A 21,842-nucleotide genomic window follows, 5' to 3' on the forward strand; every position below is an offset into this window, starting at 1 on the left:
GCATGCTGAAGGTCTAGGGTTCGATCCCCTAGTCGTCCATACTTTTGCCTTTTTTTTTTGCTTCCTTCTCCAATACTCCATTGTTCTTTTCTTTAGTTTCTGGGCTGGAATGTTGGTGAGTTGCGAGAGTTTGTTTTGGTTTTGCTGTGTGCCTGGAGATGAGGATTGTTGTTTTCTTGCAGTGAGTTGAAGTGTCAGATCAAATGGCCGTTGATATGAGTTGACGTGTGGCTGTGGAGTCAGTCTGAGCTGGTGCTGCTGTCTTTCTCCTTGACAGCCCAGTTGCGTTTATGATAGATCGTTTGTCTCTGCAACTTTACTGAGACAGTCGTGTGTACATTGGGATGTGGCATGATAACAAAGTAATACCAATGATTGACCTTCAATTCGTTTGTATTCTTTTCTTTTCCAAATGCTTTGCTGTTTTGTTGCTCTTTCAAGATGCTACTTCTTGCGTTGCCTGACTTTACTTCTAGTAGACGTGGCAGGAGCAGACACAACTTCATCTTCATCTTCTTCCTGTTCTTGATCTTCGCCATCTTCTTCACTCATCTTCTCAGCTCCTCTGACTTCTTGCATTTCTTTTCCTCCTTCAGGGACAGTAGACTCCTCGGCAATCTCTCTAATCATTGCTTTGGCTTCTGATTCTTGTCCATTGAGGGCATGGCATTCCTTGCATCTCCATGTACCCAAGTCTTCCAAGGAGCGTGTGCCTGGAGGAGCTTGACCATTTACCAAGCGACATTTGCGACACAACAGCACGATGCGGTTCTTGGGTAGGGTTTCGTCGTCACCGAGAACAACGTCTAGGATTCTGTCGTACCAGCGCGAGCCAGATGAAGCGTAGGGGTTTTGATCGCGTGGAGTGGGTGCTGTGAAGGCGTTGGGGGCGAACTCGGCGTTTGGATCGCGTTGAGGTTGTTGAGGTTGCGGAGGGAGAGGTTGGAACTGAGCGTTTTGCTGTTGAGGAGGAGTCATAGGTTGAAAAGAGGGAGGTAGCTGGCGTCCTGGGATGTTCGCGGTAGGCGGAGGAGGTAGACCAGTTCGCTTGACAGGAATAGGTTGCTTCTTGGTAGGAGTGTCTTGTGCCTGTCTCGACTTCTGCTGGGGCGACTTTGTGGGAGTAGAGCCGCCATACTTGTCCAGCAGCTGCTGGGTAGTGTTGTATTTTGTGGCTTCCTTGAGCTTGGAGATAGCATCGTCGCGTTGTTTGTTCAGATGGTTGAGGTATGACTGGCTTGAAGCGAGGCGGTAGTTGAAGTATGCGTCAAGGCCAGTTCTGACAGCATAGATAAGCAGAGGTGATGCGGCCAGGCCAGTGTACTCGATAGCAGTGCAGTTCGGTAAGCCGGTGACCAGAATGAGGATGGTTGCAGCGAGGAGGTAGGCAAATGTGGTGTACAGAGTCCATAGCACTTTGTAACGGCGTTGTCGCTGGTGTAGACGATCGTTGCGGGCGCTCTCTTTGTTAATCTTGGATGAGAGGGAAGACAGCAGCTTTTCGAATGACGCTGCCGATGTCGCGTCGTGACCCTGGTCTGAATGTCAGTATGACTTGAAGAAGATTCGATGCTTAAAAGGTACGTGCCTTGAAGGGCCAGAATGAAACCATTTCTGCTATGAACAATGCATGTGTGTCAAGCAGAAGAGGCACATGCAAAAAGAAAGATGAACGTGTCGCAACGTGAACGAGAAGCTCCGATGACGTTGGACTCCACACGCGTTGCACCTTCCGCAGCTGAAAGCACCGAAGTCGAAGGCTCAGGTCGCACCTTCCACCAAAAGTCACAAGCCGAAAGTCAAGGGGACAGGGCCGAGCTTCCGATACCCGTGCCCATCAACGTGTTCCGTCCAACAAACAATATTTCCTTTTCTTTCTCTTGGGTATTGTTCCTCTAGCTATGCTGCTTGTCATATCATAGTCGCATCATCATGTTTCAAGTAAGCCCTTACATGTTCAGTCAGATCAACATTCTCCTGACAACCAACCACTGCAGAGGCTCAAGGGCAACTTGGACCAGTTCTTGGACTCCAAGATTGCAGAGGAACAAGCTCGCCAAAGAGGTCAATCCGGCACATCAGCCCCTGTGAAGCGCACCCCTTCATCTGCTGCTAGAAGGGGCGTGTCTCGAACCGAATCACCGAATCGTCCAGGAAATCGTGCCCGCGCCGACTCGAATCGTGGCATTCCTACCAAAGGGCCCGACCCAAGCGAATTCGTTATTGACGATGATGAAGCTCCTACTCGCACTGCCACTCCCAATCCTGCTGCGAATGAAGCCTCCAATTCCTCCTCTGACCCACCTGCTACCTCAACCAACGAAAAGGAATCAGTCAAATCCGATGCTCCTCCTTCAGAAAAGGCACAAGATACAGGAAAACAACCCGACGAATTGCCCCAAGATGTCCGTCAAAAGCTGCGCAAACTCGAAAAGCTAGAGTCGCGCTACACTGAACTTCTCCGTTCCTACCGCATTGCTCATGCAAGGGTCACCGCCATCGAGCCTTTCGAGGCCGCTCTCCGCGAAAACACCCCTCTGACTTCTATCGCTGATCCCTCTGCTCTGGTCGAATATCTTATGCAGCTGAACTTGAAAGGCGACATGGTCATGGAAGAGTACAAGAAGGTTACTGGCGAAAAGGATGAAATCAAGCGCAAACTCGACGATGCCGAGAAGAGAGCCAAAGAGGCATACGATGAGGCAGCAGGTTTGAGAAAAGAGAGGGATGAGAAGAACAAGTCTACCGCAGAGACCGACCCCCTAGGCGCCAACACATTATCTGTCGACGACAAGGATGCTAAGTCTACCAGAAAGAGCGAGGATTTCTTTTCCTATGAAGAAGAGGCTCCACGTTTACAGGAAGAGTTGGACCAACAAACACGTCAAGTTGAAGAGCTCAACGAGAAGATCACCTCTCTGGAAACTGACCTCAAGACTGCCCAGGACTCTGAAAAGACAGCCAGAGAAGAACTTGAAAAGGTGAACAAGGATCAATCGAGCGCAAAAGAATCTCAAGAACAGTCGAAGTCTGATTCAGAGAAAAAGCTCGCCGACTTGGAGAAGCAAAAGTCTGATCTGGAAAAGCAAAAGGCCGACTTTGAACAGAAGGTTTCGGAGCTGGAGAAACAAAAGTCTGACCTAGAAAAGAGGTTCAAGGAATCTGAGGGTACGCTTGAGAAGATCAAGACACAGCTGGACCAGATTGATCACATCTCAGCATCTGAAAAGGAACCACTGGAATCGCGAATCAAATCTCTTAGTGACAAACTCGACAAGGCGACGTCAGATCTCAGGACTGCCAATGATCAAATTGGGGAGTTCAAGACGAAAGCCGCTTCTGCACAGGACGCTCTCACCAAACTCGAGAAGGAAAATAAGGAAAAGGCGAATCAGGATAGTGGCAACAAGAAACAAAGCGATGCCGACAAGAAGCGGTTGGAAACTCTGGACAACTTGGTCAAGACGTTGAAGTCACAACTCACTGAAGCCGAGTCAAGCAAAAAGTCATTGCAGAAGGATGTGGACAGCATGCGTGGCGATTTGAAAAAGAGCGAGGCCGACCTGAAGGCTGCTACCGAGGCTGCTCCAGTAGCGTCTACTCAGGACACATCATTGGATGAGCTCCGAGGGCAGTTGAAGGCTGCTGAAAGAGAACGTGATGATGCTTATCAAATGATTCTAGCTTGTGGCCACTGCAAAACTTCCGAGCCGGAAGCACCTGCAGTAGTCGAGCCCGAGCCTGCTCCTGCTGCTTCGGCTGAGACGGCCAACGCCACCCAGACTGCGGATGGTGGAGCAGCCAAGAAGAAGAACAAGAACAAGAAAAAGAAGAAGGGTGGTGCTGCTGCCAACAAGCCTGTCGCAGAGACATCAGAGAGTGTTTCACCTTCGTCTGCGCCTTCTCCAAAGCCCGAAGAGCAGTCTGGACCTGTTCCGCAAGAGTCTGTCCTTTCACCTGAGCAGTTGGCTGCCGCAAGAGCACATATCACCAACTCTCTCAGCCAGCTAGCTCCAAGAGGTGTTCAATCCGAGGACAACGACCAGAAGATCAAGGAGTTGAACATTGTCATTGAGCAGAAGGATGGTGAAATCAAAGAACTCACAGCTCAGATCGAGAAGAAAGAGGCAGCTATTGACAGACTTGATGCTAAGCTCAAGGGTGAAGACGATCTCAAGGAAGAGATTGACGACCTCAGAGAACAGCTTAAGGATATTGGCAACGAGTTGTGCGGTGCAAAAGATCAGATTAAGACTTTGAAGACACAAAAGGACTCTGAGTCTGGTGAACGTGCCGAAGAGATGAAGCAGCTTGAAGACAGATGCAAATCTCTGCAAAAACAGTGCGATGACCTTCAGGCTGAGATCAAGACCAAGACGGAGGATCATGCAAAGGTTCAGAAAGAGCTGGACGAGATCAAGGAAACCTCCGGTGCTTCAAGCAAAGAGCTCGAAGACAAGCTTGCGAATGTCCAGAAGGAAAAGAAGACTCTGGAAGATGCCAACAAGAAGCTCAAGGCAGAGACCGAGTCGCTCAAGTCAAGCCATGGAGAGTCAAACGAAAAGCACAAGAGCTTGACTGCTGAATTTGACGAACTCAAGTCCAAGAGTTCATCCTTGCAGACTGACTTGTCTGCCGCTAACGAGCTAGCTCAGACAAGATACAAGGATCTGACGGCACTTAGAGAGCACCTCAACAAAATCCAGCCTGAGCTAACAACGCTGCGTCAAGAAGCCGCCGAGCTCAAGAAGGCCAAGGAAGAGCTCAGCACAGCCAATGGCACTCTTCGTAGATTGGAAGCTAAGGAGAAGGATCTGCAGTCCGAGATCTCTACTTACAAGACTCAGACAAAGGACAAAGATGCTGAGATCAAATCTTTGAACGAAAAGGTCAAGCAGAGTGCAGAACGCACAGCAACGCTCGAGGAGCAAAGCAACAAGATGCAAAAAGACCTTCAACGGGCGGAGAAATCACAAAAGGAAGCCACCGAGTCTAGAGACAAGCTTCAAAAAGATCTCACCAAAGCTCAAGAAGAATCTTCGAAACAACGCGAAAAGTTGCAGAGTTTGGAGAAGCAAGTTGCTTCTTTGAACCAAGAATCATCACGATTGAAGGAAGAACTTCAACTCAAGTCTGCTCAGCAAGCTTCGGCTCAATCCCTAATGGACAGCATGCAAGATCAGACTCGCGAGCTGGCAACTCAAATGAAGGAAGTCAAGGAACGATGCGAGAGTCTCGAGGAAGAGCTTGCAGATGCCCATCGTCTCCTCAGCGAACGCAGCAGAGAAGCAGAAACGATGCGCCGTCTGCTCGCTGATGTCGAAGGTCGTGCCGAGTCGCGCGTCAAGGAAATGCGCGAACGAATGGACGTAGCAATCGAAGAACGTGATCGTGCTGAAGAGGAAGCAGTTACCGTCGGTCGCCGACGAGCGCGCGAACTCGAAGACTTGAAGCACAAACTGAGAGATGCGGAAACATCACTCTCCTCCATCAACGACGAAAAGGAGGAATTCGAAAGAAAAGAGGCACAATGGCGCAAACAAAAGACCGACCTCGAGAGAAAATCAGAAGCTGCCACAGAAGAACTAACCGAAGTCAGGAGTGCAATGACTCAACTCCGCGACGCTCTCGATGAGCATGAACGTTCGTCCCAAGCCCTCGAAAAAGAAAAAGCAGACCTCCGCAAATCCCTCTCTGAAACAGAAACCCGCCTCACCACCCTCCAAAAATCCTCAAAAGCCCTCGCCGACGAGATCAAAACCCTCAAAAGCAGCAAGTCAGAAAAACCATCCGCTCGATCATCACTCGAAAGCTCACGTATTGGGTCGCCTATGGGAAGTCGCAATGGCAGTGTCGCTACCACGGGAGGCCCCGATGCTCGCGGCGAAGCTATGGACTACGTATACCTCAAGAATGTGCTTTTGCAGTTTTTGGAACAGAAGGATAGAAAGCATCAGTTGCAGTTGGTGCCTGTGTTGGGCATGTTGTTGCATTTTGACAAGTAAGTCTTTTGAAGCTGTGGGATCGATAAGATGGATGCTAATGAGCTTTATAGGAAGGATGAACAGAGGTGGGCTAGTGCTATCTCTTCGTTGTAGATGATGATTGGATGCACGAAGGGTAGCATTTTTTTCTGTGTTGTGGATGAGATAGCATAATCCACGTCGCTGTATCAATGGACAAAGCAACGGGGTTGCTATACATACCTCTTACTCCCTAGTTCTCCTTACAGCGTGACGGGTCGATGGACAAGCAATAAAAAGGCACGATATCATTGAGGTTGAGGTATGTATCCTGAGAGAGCCAGCCTGTCGAGGTCTCTCAGTGGATAATCCCTTGATTCTTGTAATCATTCTGCATTTTGATGGATACTTGAAACGATAAGCTGTGCGCGGGAGGGACATGAACAGGTCCTGGACAAGGGGTAGAGTGAAATCAATGATCCCGATAGACCAAGTATTAGGAGGCTACTATCCCTATCTCCTTTCTCTATCCTCTCCTTGCTGCAATACAGGTCGATTGAAAAGCTGTAGAAAGGCATGATGATATCAATATCGAGGTAGGTAAGTGGGGGTAACGTCTCTCGATGAACATGTCCATGGTTTTTTTTGATGCTATTCTGCTTTTTGACAGTCACTTTATGATACTAAGTTTTTGATGGGAGAGAGCTGCAAAAGAGTGATGAAAAAAAGGAGGGTGTCTGAGCATACTGGGTTCGGGTAAAGTTCCTCGTGTGGACGCTAATTGTAGGATTTCGAGATGATGGGCCGTAGATGGGCCTTTGGGTCAAAAATACTCTGTGGAGGCCCTGGATACGGCGAGTAATGCGTAGCTTTCCTTGGATTCCCACTCAGCCCTTGATCATCGTGATTTGGCCTTGGACTCGATTTTCTCGCAGGCACAGCTGTGTCGTTGTCGATGTTGGAGCAGCTTCAGTGCTATTTTATCGCATCTCGTGTCTAGAGAAGCTCTGTGTCTCCATGCTCGGAGTCATTTTTACAAGTCAACTCGTGGACAATGATAGCTCCTGACTACTGGCAGCGCCCCAGGCTGATAGCGACGCTGTCAAAAGGCACGAAAGTAGAACGATGACAAGCATGAGACGGCGTCCACTGAGAGCTAGCGGCGAGAGAAAACAAAAAAAAAAAAAAAGAAATCGAAAACTGGCGTCCAGCGCCCTTGATGCAAGACATTGTTTTGTAAAATCTAAAAACAATCTAGCAAATCTACTCTCCACGTAAATACTTGTAAACAACTGAAAAGTCTTTGCCCTTGTACTTCTCATTTCCCTCTATGGCAGCATAGATGGAAGCAGCCATAGGACCCAAACGAGGCTCGATACCGAATTGCTGAGCAGCATGCATGGCCAGTTTCAAATCCTTGTTCATCAGTGCTGTGCCAAAGCCGCCAGCATATTCTTTGCTGGAAGGGGCATCAGGAAGGACGCCAGGAACGGGGTTGTTGACTTCGCTAGGCCAGCATTTTCCTGTGCTTGTGTTGATCATGTCTGTTAATGCCGAGGCGTCTAATCCCCACTGCACACCCATGTTCAAAGCTTCGGCAGTAGCGATGTTGTTAAGAGCCAGCAAGTAGTTATTCGCGAGTTTGCCCTTCAATCCAGAAGTTTGGGGTCCGAGGTGAAGTACACGTTTTCCCATCATCATCAAGACTTCAGTTGCGCGGTCGACCAGTTCTGGAGGTGCGCCGATCATGAAGGTAAGTTTTCCTGCTTCGGCACCTACAATGCCGCCAGACATGGGAGCGTCGATGAATTTGCCTTGGCCGGATGAGTGAGCTGCGTTAGCGACGTTTGCAGAAGACAGAGGATCGATGGTTGAGCAGTCGATAAAGAGTCGTTCCTGGTTTACGCCGTCACGGAGCAAGGTAGGCGGACTGAGCATCGATTTGAAGACGTTTTGGACATGGGATGGTCCTGGAAGTGCTGTGATAATTGTTTCCTAAGGGCTGGTTAGTTCTCTTTGCTTGCTCGGAATAGTTCGAAGACGGTGAAAGTGACTCGATGAGTTCGGTAGTTATCGATGTATATCATAGGGTGTTGGACAGTCGAGATAGACTTACTGATCTTTCGGCAACATCTCTGACGTCCTGTCCGATTTCTACATTCGAGTTCTCTTTGACGAATCTTGATGTCGTCTCGTTGTTCACATCATGGATTATGAGGTTATCAGAGCTGGGCAGTTTGGCTCGTAAGTTTTGAGCCATACGATAGCCTGTTCAAGATCAGTCGTGATACATGTAAGAATGTAGCTTTCGAGTACACACCCATCTGTCCCAGCCCGATAAAGCCATAGGTCGCGTGCCGTGAACTCGAAGTCGAGAAATATCGCTGTACGGGAGCATTGACAGCATAGAGCTGGCGTCTCAAAGCATTCATCTTGAGTGATTAGTCTGGCCTTAGGTATAAGTTCACAAAGGTATCGAGGTTGTCAAGAACAGCATGTCTTTTTCCTTATCAACACGGGAGATGGTTAAACGACATCATCAATTGTGCCTAGCGAGACAAAGATCGGCTCTCGGGCAACCGAGGAAGGGAGTAAGGTGCCACGGATATCCGGGGACTGCGGAGACGGGAAAGAGGGGAAGGTCAATCAATCAGCCTCACGGCTCACCTTTTTCGGTGCCTTGTTCTGGAGCAGCATGGCCGAGTCGGCAGCAGTCGCGAAACTCCCCGTATGCAGAACACTTTCACGTGTGTACCTATAGAGATGCACAACGTCTTGAAGAAATAGGGCAGTGTCCTTTAGATTCAAGGACGTCCAATTAGGCAGTTATCTGGAGACACACCCTGACTGCACGATACCATGTCCCTGTGCAGCTTGAGATGCTGCCATGTGTTGGCGTGGGGTAAGTCTTCAGTCTTCAGTCTTCAATCTTCAGTCGTTAAGTGGTAGCCTGAGCGACATGAAACATGCTTTTGAAACCGGATAGCTATCTGCGGTATAAGAAGTTGTGCATGACCAGTGCAGACTTTGTGCTCGAGACCATAAGATTTCCACATCTGTGTCGAACGGATACCACTTCATCACTTCAGATTAATGGTGACATTCATAATCAATCTACGAGAATGAGAGAGAATTGATTTCGTTGATTTGTGGATGTGAACAATGTCACTGCCTAGTGTGGCGCACAAGTAAGGCTGAGCGTCTCTAGCGTTTCTCGCGTCATCGGGTGGGCGTGAGGCTTTTGGCAACGAGGCAACCGCTTTCAGTCAACACTTCACCCCTCTTCTTCCTTCGCGCAAGCATCGAATCAACATCTCAGACCAATACCAAACAAACAATATGTGCGGCAGTGATATCTTCTTGGGCTTCCTGGCCATTCTCTTCCCTCCCATCGCTGGTGAGTGACTACCGCAATCCTCCCCCTTCTCCACACGTACCTGCGCAGCCACCGCTGCAGCATGGACCAAGCAGGGTGCAACTTTGCAAGAATGAGTCGCTGATATAGTCTTGTAGTATGGGTCAAGCGCGGCATCTGCTCAGCCGACTCACTCATCAACATCGCCCTTTGCGTCTTGGGTTACCTGCCCGGTCTACTCCACTCCTGGTACATCATCTCGCGATACCCCGATCCGACGTACGACGAGCTCGCTCAGGAACCTGAGGGAGGCCGTGTGACATACTACTATGTCCAACAGAGCCACCGTCCTTCGGTGAGCAGCTCAAGGGGTCCTGGCTACGGAACCATCACCGGTGCTCCCAGCAGTCAAGCTGAGGGATCGCAACCCCAGCAATACCGCCAAGATCAGCAGATGCCTAGCGCGTCAAAGGGCGATGCTGCAAACCCTCCCACCTACGCTGAGGCTGTTAAGGGCAACAACAAGGTCCAGTCACACGACTAGATTGCCACTGCATATCACCTAATGACGAACGATCACTCAACTTATACCCACAACAATACCCACACCTTTCTGATCCGAGAGCGCGATACATTTCGTGTAATTAACTTGGCTGTTTTTTCTTGTCTTTTTGTTTGACTTGTTCTACTGTCGCGTGAACAGCGCGATGGGCAACATGGAACGGCATGTTTGTGTTATATCATGTTCAATATATGCTTCTCCACCATCAGCTTGACCAGACCTTGTTCGTATTCTCCAACTCGTGTGTGCTGGGCGCATCTTTGAAGGCTTCATCTTGGTCACTTCCATCCAGGGGCGCATCTGGCTCATCGTGGAATGGCGTGGTCTCTGAGCTGTCTGCCGCAAGCACAGTCGGTTCAGCACCAGCAGTACCCGCATCGCCTGTCTCTTTTCCTTCTTCTCTTCTTCCAATAATAACACTTCCAGCAACCAACATGGCAGCTCCAAGCAACCAAAGTCCAGGCAAAGATTCGGAGAAGATCAAGACGCCCAGGACGGCGGTGATCATGAAGTTTGCAGATGTGTTGATGACACTGACTCTTGTTGTACTCGAGGCGAGGGTGAGGGCGCGCGTAAAGAGACCCCACATGACTCCATTGAAAACGAGGTTCAGGACGAAGAAGAGCTAGGCGGGAAGTCAGAACTCCTGAGACAGGTATCGTGTCGCAAACTGGGACAAAGGACATACACCGCGAACCAGATATTCAAAGAACTTGTTTGGACCTGATAAGCCAAAGATGTGAGACAGAGATTCAGCCCATGCTGTGGTTAACTGTGTTGTAGTGCTATAGGGGTCAGTAAGGGTGAGAGGGTGACGATAGCTTTGTGTGTCTTACAGTTTGGCGAAGACACCATTCAAGGCGGCACAAGCTCCACTTGCAACCGCAAAGACCAACCACTTGGAAGTGGATGTTGACATGATTGATATTCGATGGACTCGCGACCAGATGCTCGATATGGCTAATCTGATCTGGCGGAACCTTGATGATTCTGGCGGAGCGTTGATGGTGCCAAGACTGCGTGACGGCGGGCGGAAGTTGGAGACGGAAATTGCCGCAGGCGCATCATTGCAGGTTGCCCGAAGCGTCACCTCCAACGTTGGCAGACTGGACGAGGTCAACACGCATCCAACGAGACTACGACAGCCCCGACGACTGCGCAGTCCCTGATCAATCAACATGGGCGGTCTCACATACGGCCTCTATGGCGCAACCACTGCCCTGACTGTCATCGGACTTTGTACGCTCCTATCAACCACCTGCAACACTCCTCATGGGCCTCAAAGCTAATACCACGCCTTAGATATGCTCTTCAATGGAGAGGGTGAAGCTTTCAACGTACGCAAACACACCAACGCACATCCATCGCATCCGAACACGCGTCTGACACTCGTCTCAGGTTGGAGACTTCCTTCTCAGCATCTCGCCCCACGCATGGGCTAGCACGGGTATTGGCCTTTGCATCGGTCTCTCGGTCGTCGGAGCTGCATGGTCAGTAACACGAATCACAACAACAGAAAGAGCTGAATACTGAGACAAGACAAACAGGGGTATCTTCATTACCGGTGCCTCAATCCTCGGTGGTGGTGTCAAGGCTCCCAGGATACGAACCAAGAACTTGATCTCCATCATTTTCTGCGAAGTCGTCGCCATCTACGGTGTCATCATGTCTATTGTTTTCTCAGCAAAGATGGCCTCGGTTGGTCCCGATGCCGCAAGATCTGGCAGCAACTACTACACTGGTTTCGCCTTGTTCTGGTCTGGTCTCTTGGTCGGTGCTTGCAACTTGGTCTGCGGTGTTTCTGTTGGTATCAACGGTAGTAGTGCTGCCCTTGCTGATGCTGCCGACCCCAGCTTGTACGTTGCATCTCAAACTCGGACGTCATTTCATTCATACTGACTGTAGTTCACAGGTTCGTCAAGATTCTCGTCATTGAGATTTTCAGTTCCGTCCTCGGACTCTTCGGTCTCATTATCGGTCTTCTACTCTCTGGTCCCGCTGCCGACTTTGCCTAAATGATGACAGCCTGGATGCTGTTCGTCAAGTTCAACAAGAAGAGTCATAATATAAGCGACATGCACGATAAGAAGAGAACGGTCTGTCAAGACTGCATCAACAAGCAGTATTGCAACCAGATCAGATCAGCATTAGTATGGCGTCCGGAGCGAAGAAATCAGGGAGCCATGTTGTTTTTGAAAGCATCTGAATTGTGGAACTTTACCACTCGTGTATAGACCTTTGTATAGCAAAATGAAACATTTACCACAACATAACGAAAATCTCCATCATGCTAGGCTGATCTCAAAATGAAACCCATAGATATAGATACAATGAGTTGTTAGGAAGAATCCTAGCACGTCTGAGTAATCCATGTCTTGCTTTCTCGAGCGTCAACTCCACAATCCACTCCCGCCATCCCGCAACCTCGACTTCACGCCATCCAAATCCAACGATCCCATTAAAATCCGGACACAATGGCATCCTCGCAACCCAAACTCACAGCAGCGATTCTGATCATCTCAGAAACAGCCTCGAAAGATCCATCAACAGATAAATGTATCCCCGCTCTATCTCAAGTCTTCTCCGACCTCGGATCCTCAAACTGGACCATCTCAACCACAACAATCATCCCAGACTCCATCCCTGCAATCCAAGATGCAGTCCTTAAAGCCTGCGATCAAGGCATTAATTTAATCATCACCTCTGGAGGTACGGGTTTTGCAGTCAAAGACGTAACTCCCGAAGCCGTGGGCCCATTGATTGAGAAGCAAGCTCCGGGGTTGGTGCACGGTATGCTTGCTAGTAGTTTACAAGTTACGCCTTTTGCGGTGATGAGTAGACCTGTTGCGGGAGTCAGGGGAAGCAGTTTGATTCTTACGTTGCCGGGGAGTCCGAAGGGCGCGAAGGAGAATCTTGAGGCGGTGTTTAAGTTGTTGAGTCATGCTTGTTTGCAGGCTAGTGGGGGCGATTCGAGGCAGATGCATTCAGGTGGTGTGAAGAAGTTGGAGAAGGAGGCGGGGGTAGGTGGGGGTGAGAAGGTTGGTGGACATTCGCATGGGCATGGGCATGGTCATAGTCATGGCCATGGTCATGGATGTGGACGCGATCATGGACACGGAGGTCATCACGGCCCAAAAGCCCACACTGCACCCGAAGACCGGCCACAGCAATCTAACGACCCTTCTCAAGGACCTAGCAGGAGATACAGACACTCGCCTTATCCTATGCTCTCAGTCAAGGACGCACTCCAGCAAATCGACCTTCACACGCCCTCGCCTACCACCATCACACTCCCCGTCAACGAATCTCTGGTCGGCCATGTTCTGGCCGAGGATGTCACAGCACCAGAATCTGTCCCTGCCTTCCGCGCCAGCATCGTAGATGGCTACGCCGTCATCGCTGGCCCAGATGCCCCCAGCACCAAAGGAACTTTCCCCGTCGCAATGATCTCTCACGCTCAAGCCGGAGAACACCAAAAACTCCAACCAGGACAAATCGCCAGAATCACCACTGGAGCTCCTCTTCCTCCTGGCGCAACCAGTGTCGTCATGGTCGAAGACACCATCCTCGTCTCCAAAACCGACGACGGTACAGAAGAGAAAGAAGTCGAGATCTTGACTTCTGAAATCGAGGTTGGAGAGAATGTCAGAGAAGTAGGTTCAGACGTCCAAGCTGGCGATGTCATCATGCGAAAAGGCGAGGGTATCTCTGCTATCGGTGGAGAGTTTGGATTACTGGCTTCTGTGGGTGTTAAACAAGTTTCTGTGTACAAGAATCCTGTTGTCGGTGTTTTGAGCACTGGAGATGAGATTGTAAACCATGATCGTGAAGGAGAGTTGAAGCGTGGAGAAGTCAGAGATACTAATCGTCCTACCCTCCTAACCGCCATTCGAGGTTCAGGCTTTGAAGCCGTGGATTTGGGTATTGTTTCCGACAAGTAAGTTTACTCCCTCTCGCCATTACTTCGAGGACAAATTACTGACAAAGAGCGAAAACAGACCAGGAGCCCTGGAACAAACCCTCCGCGACGCAACCCGCAAAGCCGATGTCATCATCACCTCCGGCGGCGTCAGCATGGGCGAACTCGACCTCCTGAAACCAACCCTCGAACGCCAACTCGGCGGGTCCATCCACTTCGGCCGTGTAGCCATGAAACCTGGTAAACCCACCACTTTCGCCACCATCCCTGTAAAATCCAACGACGGCTCTCGCATCGACAAAGTCGTTTTCTCGTTGCCTGGAAACCCTGCTTCGTGCGTTGTCACCTACCATCTTTTCGTACTTCCGGCTTTGCATAAATTAGCTGGTGTGGAGCCCAAGGGTTGTGCAAGAGTCAAAGTACAACTCGATGGTGATGTCAAGTTAGATAAGCAAAGAGATGAGTTCCACCGTGCGGTAGTCAAGGCTGGAGCAGATGGATTGTTGCATGCTGTATCTACTGGCGGACAACGCAGCTCGAGGATTGGAAGTTTCAAGGGTGCGAATGCTTTGTTGTGTTTACCTGCTGGCGAGGGAAATATCAAGAAGGGAGAGATGGTTGATGCGTTATTGATGGGCAAGTTGATTGGTGATGTTTGATAGATAGAGGTTGTTATGGTGTAGGATCTCTTTTCTTAGCATAAGTATCTATCTACTCGATGGGTAGCTATCAACATGTACCGTCCCCAAATACCTCCTCCTCGCGCATCAAAACACACCCAGATACCGCAAACAATCAGGCATACAAGGCATACCATCGTTCAATTCCGCGCCGCTGACAGCACATCTCCACGCCAAGAAATCACCTTTAATATAGACAGGCCTAATCATGCGGGAATTTCTACGATAGCTTTCTTCTCTTCTTTGATCAACTAATCACCTTCAACTTACCAACAATGCACAATTTCACGATACAGGCGACTCTTGTTTTCTTCACTCTAGGCACCATCAGCACAGTCGCTTCGCCAGCTGATATGCTCACTGCTCTCATGCTGCCATCACTGTTGTCCAAACCCGATGTATCAATCCAAACCCTTTGTTCAGGCGCCGAGGGAAATACAACAGCGGATGACTCCACCACTGCAGCAAAAATAATAAGCTCAGGAAACAAGGAAGATAATCAAGCTGCACTAAACACACAACCCTCATATTGCCCCGACTCCTACGAAACCATGCCTATGTGTGTTGACTGCGGCGGGTTTACCCTTTTCTATTACAAGGAACTTGATTACTATGATACGCGATGCAAGGGTGTAAGTTTTTTTACTTTTTTTTTTCTCTTATAAACATAAAGACGAGCACATCCCACTGACTAGCTTAGGTTGGAGACAACGAGGACTTGAAAGATTGTTCGTGTCTCGAGAGAAGATACCAAGAGGATGATGATATTGTTTGCAACATGTTCGCCGCTGATCCTGATATTGATCCTGATCCTGAGGCGACAAGGAGAAAGACGGTAGAAGCGATGATACAGGTCCCAGATAGTATCATTGATCCAATCACTGGCACCGAATTGAATCAGCCGCATATCGTTTTGGACGATGATTTCTGGGCCGCTACTGTTCAGGAGATTATGGATCAGGAAGATAAGGAACAAGAGGATGAGTGCTTGCCAAAAGAAAGTGTATAGATTTTTGAAGGAGAAGAGTCGCCACAACGTGTGCCATACAGATCTTCGATTGATATGGTTGAAGAGGTTCACATGTATGAAGCTCTGAAATGCGTTGTCTTTGCTCCGTGGACCAACAAGAGCCATCTCCGGAGGAGAAGAATAGAGCCAACGTTGACTTCTTTGGCTTTAATGGCTCATGGTAAGCCTTTTGTCGCTCATGGTTGGATAGAGAATTGTGCTAAGCCATGAAACAGACCTTTCACGGCTCTTGGAAGTCGTGAGACCTGCTTTGTTCATATTTGCTTGCAGGATGTTTGATAGTCGATTTGACCATTTTCCCATAGGATAGTTAGAGTCATAATAGGAGTTGGCAACAATCAATCAAATTTGAATGAATTCCGCTTATCACCTGTAACACTGCTCATAATGTCCCAATCCTCAGGCACGTTCATCGAAACCGTTCGGTCCTTGAATAGAACAAACCAATACCTGCCATCGAAAGGTGAAAGCACAATATTCTGCAGCCAGTCATTAAGAGATCTTATCCCAGGAAAACTGATAAGGTTACTAACCTCAACTCCAACCTTACTTCTTAGCAACTTTGCGTCGAGATCAGGATAGTGGGAAGCAAAATCCCAGAATATATCTCCTTCCTTGCCTATGAGTGCATAGGTTTTTCCTACCCCAAGTGTAACGTGGACAGGGTCTTGAACATAGGTCTCTCGTTCGGGGTACCTGCGCTTTATCTCGATTCCGAGCTTTTGATGCACTCCTTCGTAGCCTTGTCCTATCGGAAAGTTGTTAATGTAGTATGAGCCCTGTGGTCCAAGAGAGACGTGAAAAGCTTGGTCATTGAATGTCTCCTTATTATGTTCGAGAAGTTCCTCCAGCGATGAACAATCGGAACCTGTGGGCGATTGGAAGCCTGTGGGAAATCTAGTCAGTTCCTGATTAACAACAGGCTCTGCTGATCAACGGACGCACGTCTCTTGGTCTTTCCTTTATGGTCTTTCCAGGAGTAGAAAAATCCGCCGTTTGGTCCAATACTAACGCAGTACATTTTCTTACTCGTCTTGAGCTCCTCCTCCAACTTGGATGGGGGGTTTCTCCTGCCGCACCAATTAAACAAACGTGTTCGCGCTTGCGTATACGGGGTAAGACATTCACCTACCATACTATGAGCCCTGAACCCTCCCATACGTATCCGTCTTCAGCAAAGGCTAGGAGTCCTCTAGGTTTCTCTGGCACGAGCGCAGTTATGAGTTTCCTATACGTATCCATCTCAGCAGAGACCAGAGATTCTTGGAGGGTTTCCCTGCTGAGAAAGTATGGGATGCGAAGCAGGGAGTAGACCACTTCAAGCAAGACTAGGCCTGTCGACATAGCCTTGCCTGACGGAACATTATCCTCACCGGTTGGCCTGCTGCAGTGATACACCTGCCTGTAAACGCATGATCAGAAATATGCGCAAGCGAGGCACGCCGCAAACCTGACGACCAATCCGGAGCCGGCGATATAGATGTTGGGCAAATCCATGCTGCGTTCCCGGCTCTTCTCCAACCTCCACTTGCATCTGGCCTTAATGCATGCAGCCAGTTACGAGAAGCAACCTGCATGCTTAGAGCAGCATGCATAGATGTATGGAAGTTATCCCGTGCTAATGGGGGTCTACAAACCCAGTACCGAAGGGAACGAGCACCCAAGTTGTTGGGACCACCCGACTATAAAACAACACTCTCGTTTCATCTCTGAGATTTTTCATTCGGCCAACTTACTGTGGCATCGATTTCGGATTGGATCTTCTAGCACTGAACGCTGACGACTCGAATTCCACTATGGAGAATCCCAACTCGATCATGTCGAAGGTTGTCACGGGGTACAAGTACGCACATTTGTTCAAGATCTACATATTGCTGGCCAGACCCACTAACGATGCGAAGCCCAAAAGATTATTTCATCGCAGTGATGGGAGTAACAGGATCTGGCAAAAGCACTTTCATTTCTCGCGTCACTGACGGAGGAGCGAAAATTGGACATGACCTTGTCTCTTGTAAGTGCACTCCCCATCAACACGACGAGAGCTGTAACGAACTTCACTTACCTGACTCACATCGGTCAAGGCACAAGTCAGATCGAAAGCTTCCAGTTCCAGTACAATGGAGCCACCGTTCACCTCATCGATACTCCAGGCTTTGACGATACCAACCGGACCGACTCAGATGTGCTCCGGGACATCGTCTTCTGGCTGAATGCCGCATACAAAGAGAGTGTGAAGCTGAGTGGCATTGTATATCTTCACCCAATCGACCACAGACGGATGACGGGCTCGGCATACAAGAACCTACGTATGTTCCGCAAGCTTTGTGGAGATGAGAGTCTTCAGACTGTGGTGCTTGGAACAACTATGTGGAGCCACGCCGACAATCACGCCGAGGAACGCCTCCAGGAGCTACAAAACACTGCAGCATTCTGGGGAGATATGATGGCGAAGGGAAGCCGAGTGTTTCGACACGATGACAGCCGCGCTTCGGCAATGAAAGTGATCAGCTACATTCTAGACCAGAGGAAGACCACAGTCCTTCAGATCCAACGACAGATGGTCGACGAGGGCAAGTCATTGATCGAAACATCTGCTGGTAAAGAGCTCGAGAAAGTACTGCTGCAAGAAAGGGAGCGCTTCGAGAAACGCCTGAAAGCAGCACGAGAAGAGATGGAAGAGGCCATCCAAGAAGGAAATCGCAGGGCAGCCAACGAGGCAGCAGAGCAACAAGAACAACTCCAGAAAAGAATCGCTGAGGCCATGCAGGAAACTCATGAACTCAGAATCTCCATGGAGAAACTTTTGGAGCAGAAAGATGCCGAATACAAAGAGGCAATGGCAGGGCTCCAGTTGCAGAAGCAACAAAGCCAGCAGGAATCTCAGTTGAATGTTGCAAAGATTGAAGAACTCACACGCGAGATGAGAGCAAAAGACGAAGAGGCAGACGAGCAACTTCGACAACACCAAAAAGACAGTGACGAAATAAGCGATCTATCCACAAATGAGTGGACGGAAGCGCAGACAAGTTTCCATGACTGGAGGACAAAGCAATCGGCCGAGACACCTGCATTGTTCAAGGAATCATTCAAAAAGAGTGCGGGCACGGCGACGGGGAAGGTCGTGGTTGGTGCGGCAGCTGCAACCATATTACTCTCGTGTAACATGATGTAGGTGCTTCCAACACGGTTTATGTAGTCTGACGATACAAGAAGTTGCTGTTCTAGCGACGTATGGCGTTTCTTCAGCTTAGCGAAATCTCGTCCATACAGCCATTGACGCTCTGGCCTTAACCTTACCTTGGGCACCCTGAGCGACTCGCGGTGAGCATCGACGTTGGTGGTTGGAAGCAAATTGTATTGATGTTGGTGATGGATGGTGACGGATGTCAACCGAGCTGATTATGTAGATGATGAGCGTCACTCCTTCCCAACGTCACGCGTGGAGGGTTGGTTCAGTAGATACAAACAATGTGGGGTTCTGTCACGAGACGTATCTGTCTGGGTAGTCCCTGTAAAAGGCTTTGATTGCACTATCCATAGAAGATCTTATGTCTGTCGGGTTGTATGCACGTTCATGCAGCTGCACGTCCTAGCAATGCCGCATGCCGAAGGGCTTATCACGTTCAAGCAAAGGAACATGTATGCCACGTATCAAATGACCAACGCAGAGATACTTTTTCGAGGCACTCAGCCTATCACTCAGCCGTGCTTTCAGGTGCATAGTAGCTTGGTGGCTTGTTTAGTCGCTGTGCGTCTTCTGCACTTCCGTCTGGCTGGACTGCTCACAGTACAGCCTGTGCGGAGGCTCCCACCCAGATAAGGGTGGCAATACAGCCTTGCAGGGCATGTCATCTTCTTTCATTCAGGCATCTCTTCGACACTCTTTGACGGTATGAAAAGCTCCACACATTCACGATCGAACGTTTCGCCTGTTCCGTCCCGTTGCTTAGACCCAAGATTGCTCACGCGTGGATCTTTTTCACCAGTACTCTTTGACTCGTGGTGTCTCAAGACATGTCGTGGTTGCGATCTGGCTGGCAGGTTGCTAATGGCCTACTGAATCCAACGTACCAAGTCACAAGACATATCGAAGACAATGCGACACTCTCGAGCGATGTACCTACTCCTGGTATGCTGCGGAAATCAGTAATACCACAACCAAGATGGACTCATGTGCTGACCTGATGTGACTAGATGATATCGTGATTGCCCTGATGGGTGTAACGGGCTCGGGAAAGAGTACTTTCATCAAACGAGTGACTGGACGTGAAGACATTCAGATTGGACATGAGCTGACTTCAAGTTTGTCGATATGCAGTGGCAATCATAGATGTCATGCTGACTTTCCAAACAGGTACCCTCAAATGTAAAGCGTACCGTTTCCAAAACGCTGGCTTGACCTTCGCTTTGGTAGATACTCCGGGCTTCAATGATACATCTCTGGATGACGCAGCTATCCTCGCAGAACTTGCAACTTTCATGGAAGCCACTTATCGTGCGGACGTGAAATTAACGGCAATCATCTATCTACACCCTATTACCGACGATCGATTGGAGGGGTCTGCACTAGACAACCTGTCCATGTTCCAAAAGCTTTGCGGTCCCAATTTCTATTCCAACATCGTGTTGGCGACCAACTTCTGGAGCTTGGTTGACGAAACGACTGGAAGGCGGCGCGAGCGGCAGCTAGAGGAAAATGGTGACTGGTGGGGTCGAATGAAAGATCACGGCTCGCTGATTGTTCGACTTCCAGATGATCGCGAGGAATGTATTACACTGTTGATGAAGCTGTCCGGGAACAAAACGCTGGCACTACAGATACAAGAGGAGCTTGTTGATCAGGGACAGCCAATTTCTAGGACCAGAGCTGGTTCAATTGCCAAGAATTCTGAAGCATTGGAGGAGCTTCGGGAGGAATGGAACCAACAAGTGGCCGCCCTGGCTGCAGAAAGGGAGGCAGCATTACGGAAACAGCGGGCTGAGATGCAAAGGCTACAAGCAGAACGACGAACGATTCTGGAAAAGGAGATACAGAAATTCCAACAAGAACTCGCAGCAGCAAAACAGATCCAAGAGGTATCGATACGAGAAATTGAAGAGAGTCATCGGAATGGACTCGAAGAGCAAGAACGGTCGAACCGGGAGACAATGTTGCAGAACGAGACGATCAACGAAGAGCTGGCACAATTAAAGATCAAAGACGCCCAAGAGACTCGCCAACGACAGCTGTCTCTGAAAAAATTGAACAGAGATCTAGCTGTTCACAAACTTACTTCCAAGATGAAGAACCAGATCAACCTTTTTGAGGTGGCAAAAGCTGCCCGCACTGTGAAATGCAAAGTCTCCACAGCCTGGGATCAGACACTACTTGGACGTTACTGCGACGAGTGTCTCCACCCTTGCTCAGCCCGAGTGTCTTACAGTCAGTTTCATGCATGACTTGGACGTGTCCTCAGCCGTCCTTCACTGAGACGCCTCTGCTCAATTGCTGACCAGCTCTGCAGGTTGTGTGTCCTGCGATGACTTTAATCTGTGCTCGAATTGCTTTGATACAGGCCATCGCTGTTTCGACACAGAACACCAAGGCATGGCTCGTAGGAGCCTTGTAGGTACAGACAGAGGTCGATGCCGCAGAGCTCTGTCCCCATTAGAGGCAAAGTCCAAACCAAACTGCGACAGATGCTCAAAGATGATCGAGCTTGGATCCGTTTTCTTCCGTACGTAACAACTTGTCCTTCTTCATTCCAGGGAGCAATGTCTGTCTAATACATCACTTCCAGATTGTTGTTCTTGCAACGCTGACGACTATGACATCTGTCTCGACTGTCATCAAGGGTAAAACGTGCTTGAAAACCAGTCATACCTTGCAAAGATTCTCTATGTACTGAAATCTGATCGTGTTGTCGCGCACACGGTGTAGATGCACATAGCCACAATCCAACATAGCAGATGATACCTACTTTCCTTAGGTTCGGGGATCAGGTTAGCAGCACGGCAGACCATTCTGAGATATCTATCTTAAATTACACTATTTCCCATTGTATAGATGTGATCAGTCCTTTCTATCAGCTTATACATAAGACCTCAAATATCTCTGAGAGCAACAGAAAGAAAGGCTCGGAAAACGTACTTGAATCTTATAAAAACCTTGCAGTAAAGTCCTCGCTAGTCATAACTAACCACGGCTTCTGTGTACGCGCAGCTAGACGATCATGTGTAGTGGTATATCAAACTGGGGTGCTCAGAAAGATAGTGTTTTGTCAACACAAGAATACGACTACCAAATGACATAACGCAAGCAGAGAGCACGATTCATTCTTGTTAAGCAGTAAC

At 49.1% G+C, this 21,842-nt stretch overlaps 9 protein-coding genes across 9 annotated transcripts; 5 read left to right on the top strand and 4 right to left on the bottom strand.

The window, feature by feature from the left end:
• Window positions 1–444: 444 nt before the first annotated feature.
• On the bottom strand, window positions 445–1,612 carry M437DRAFT_77984 (uncharacterized protein; the record flags this gene model as incomplete). Its single annotated transcript, XM_041026918.1, has 2 exons — window positions 445–1,533; window positions 1,589–1,612. The coding sequence occupies 2 exons, from the start codon at window positions 1,610–1,612 to the stop codon at window positions 445–447; spliced, it is 1,113 nt and encodes a 370-aa protein (XP_040876547.1).
• A 5,614-nt stretch (window positions 1,613–7,226) lies between these two features.
• M437DRAFT_56470 (uncharacterized protein) lies at window positions 7,227–8,395 on the bottom strand (the record flags this gene model as incomplete). The annotated part of the gene is made up of 3 exons (XM_041023056.1): window positions 7,227–7,958; window positions 8,080–8,231; window positions 8,284–8,395. The coding sequence occupies 3 exons, from the start codon at window positions 8,393–8,395 to the stop codon at window positions 7,227–7,229; spliced, it is 996 nt and encodes a 331-aa protein (XP_040876548.1).
• Window positions 8,396–9,302: 907 nt separating this feature from the next.
• On the top strand, window positions 9,303–9,862 carry M437DRAFT_56304 (uncharacterized protein; the record flags this gene model as incomplete). Its single annotated transcript, XM_041023031.1, has 2 exons — window positions 9,303–9,360; window positions 9,477–9,862. 2 exons carry the CDS (start codon window positions 9,303–9,305, stop codon window positions 9,860–9,862), a joined length of 444 nt encoding a protein of 147 aa, XP_040876549.1.
• A 223-nt stretch (window positions 9,863–10,085) lies between these two features.
• Window positions 10,086–10,799, bottom strand: M437DRAFT_87439 (uncharacterized protein; the record flags this gene model as incomplete). The annotated part of the gene is made up of 3 exons (XM_041028640.1): window positions 10,086–10,505; window positions 10,569–10,665; window positions 10,717–10,799. The coding sequence occupies 3 exons, from the start codon at window positions 10,797–10,799 to the stop codon at window positions 10,086–10,088; spliced, it is 600 nt and encodes a 199-aa protein (XP_040876550.1).
• A 385-nt stretch (window positions 10,800–11,184) lies between these two features.
• Window positions 11,185–11,895, top strand: M437DRAFT_56690 (vacuolar ATP synthase proteolipid subunit; the record flags this gene model as incomplete). Its single annotated transcript, XM_041023097.1, has 4 exons — window positions 11,185–11,217; window positions 11,279–11,370; window positions 11,428–11,736; window positions 11,793–11,895. 4 exons carry the CDS (start codon window positions 11,185–11,187, stop codon window positions 11,893–11,895), a joined length of 537 nt encoding a protein of 178 aa, XP_040876551.1.
• Window positions 11,896–12,354: 459 nt separating this feature from the next.
• M437DRAFT_87441 (uncharacterized protein) lies at window positions 12,355–14,458 on the top strand (the record flags this gene model as incomplete). The annotated part of the gene is made up of 2 exons (XM_041028641.1): window positions 12,355–13,817; window positions 13,879–14,458. The coding sequence occupies 2 exons, from the start codon at window positions 12,355–12,357 to the stop codon at window positions 14,456–14,458; spliced, it is 2,043 nt and encodes a 680-aa protein (XP_040876552.1).
• A 296-nt stretch (window positions 14,459–14,754) lies between these two features.
• Window positions 14,755–15,488, top strand: M437DRAFT_68867 (uncharacterized protein; the record flags this gene model as incomplete). The annotated part of the gene is made up of 2 exons (XM_041025185.1): window positions 14,755–15,111; window positions 15,180–15,488. 2 exons carry the CDS (start codon window positions 14,755–14,757, stop codon window positions 15,486–15,488), a joined length of 666 nt encoding a protein of 221 aa, XP_040876553.1.
• A 359-nt stretch (window positions 15,489–15,847) lies between these two features.
• M437DRAFT_68868 (uncharacterized protein) lies at window positions 15,848–17,006 on the bottom strand (the record flags this gene model as incomplete). The annotated part of the gene is made up of 5 exons (XM_041025186.1): window positions 15,848–15,988; window positions 16,043–16,395; window positions 16,455–16,579; window positions 16,642–16,911; window positions 16,960–17,006. 5 exons carry the CDS (start codon window positions 17,004–17,006, stop codon window positions 15,848–15,850), a joined length of 936 nt encoding a protein of 311 aa, XP_040876554.1.
• Window positions 17,007–17,432: 426 nt separating this feature from the next.
• M437DRAFT_31378 (uncharacterized protein) lies at window positions 17,433–18,183 on the top strand (the record flags this gene model as incomplete). Its single annotated transcript, XM_041019204.1, has 2 exons — window positions 17,433–17,520; window positions 17,591–18,183. Coding segments are annotated over 2 exons (681 nt in total), but the record flags the coding sequence as incomplete, so codon positions are not given.
• Window positions 18,184–21,842: the final 3,659 nt, after the last annotated feature.

Source organism: Aureobasidium melanogenum (assembly GCF_000721775.1).
Source record: "Aureobasidium melanogenum CBS 110374 unplaced genomic scaffold scaffold_24, whole genome shotgun sequence".
NCBI lineage: Eukaryota > Fungi > Ascomycota > Dothideomycetes > Dothideales > Saccotheciaceae > Aureobasidium > Aureobasidium melanogenum.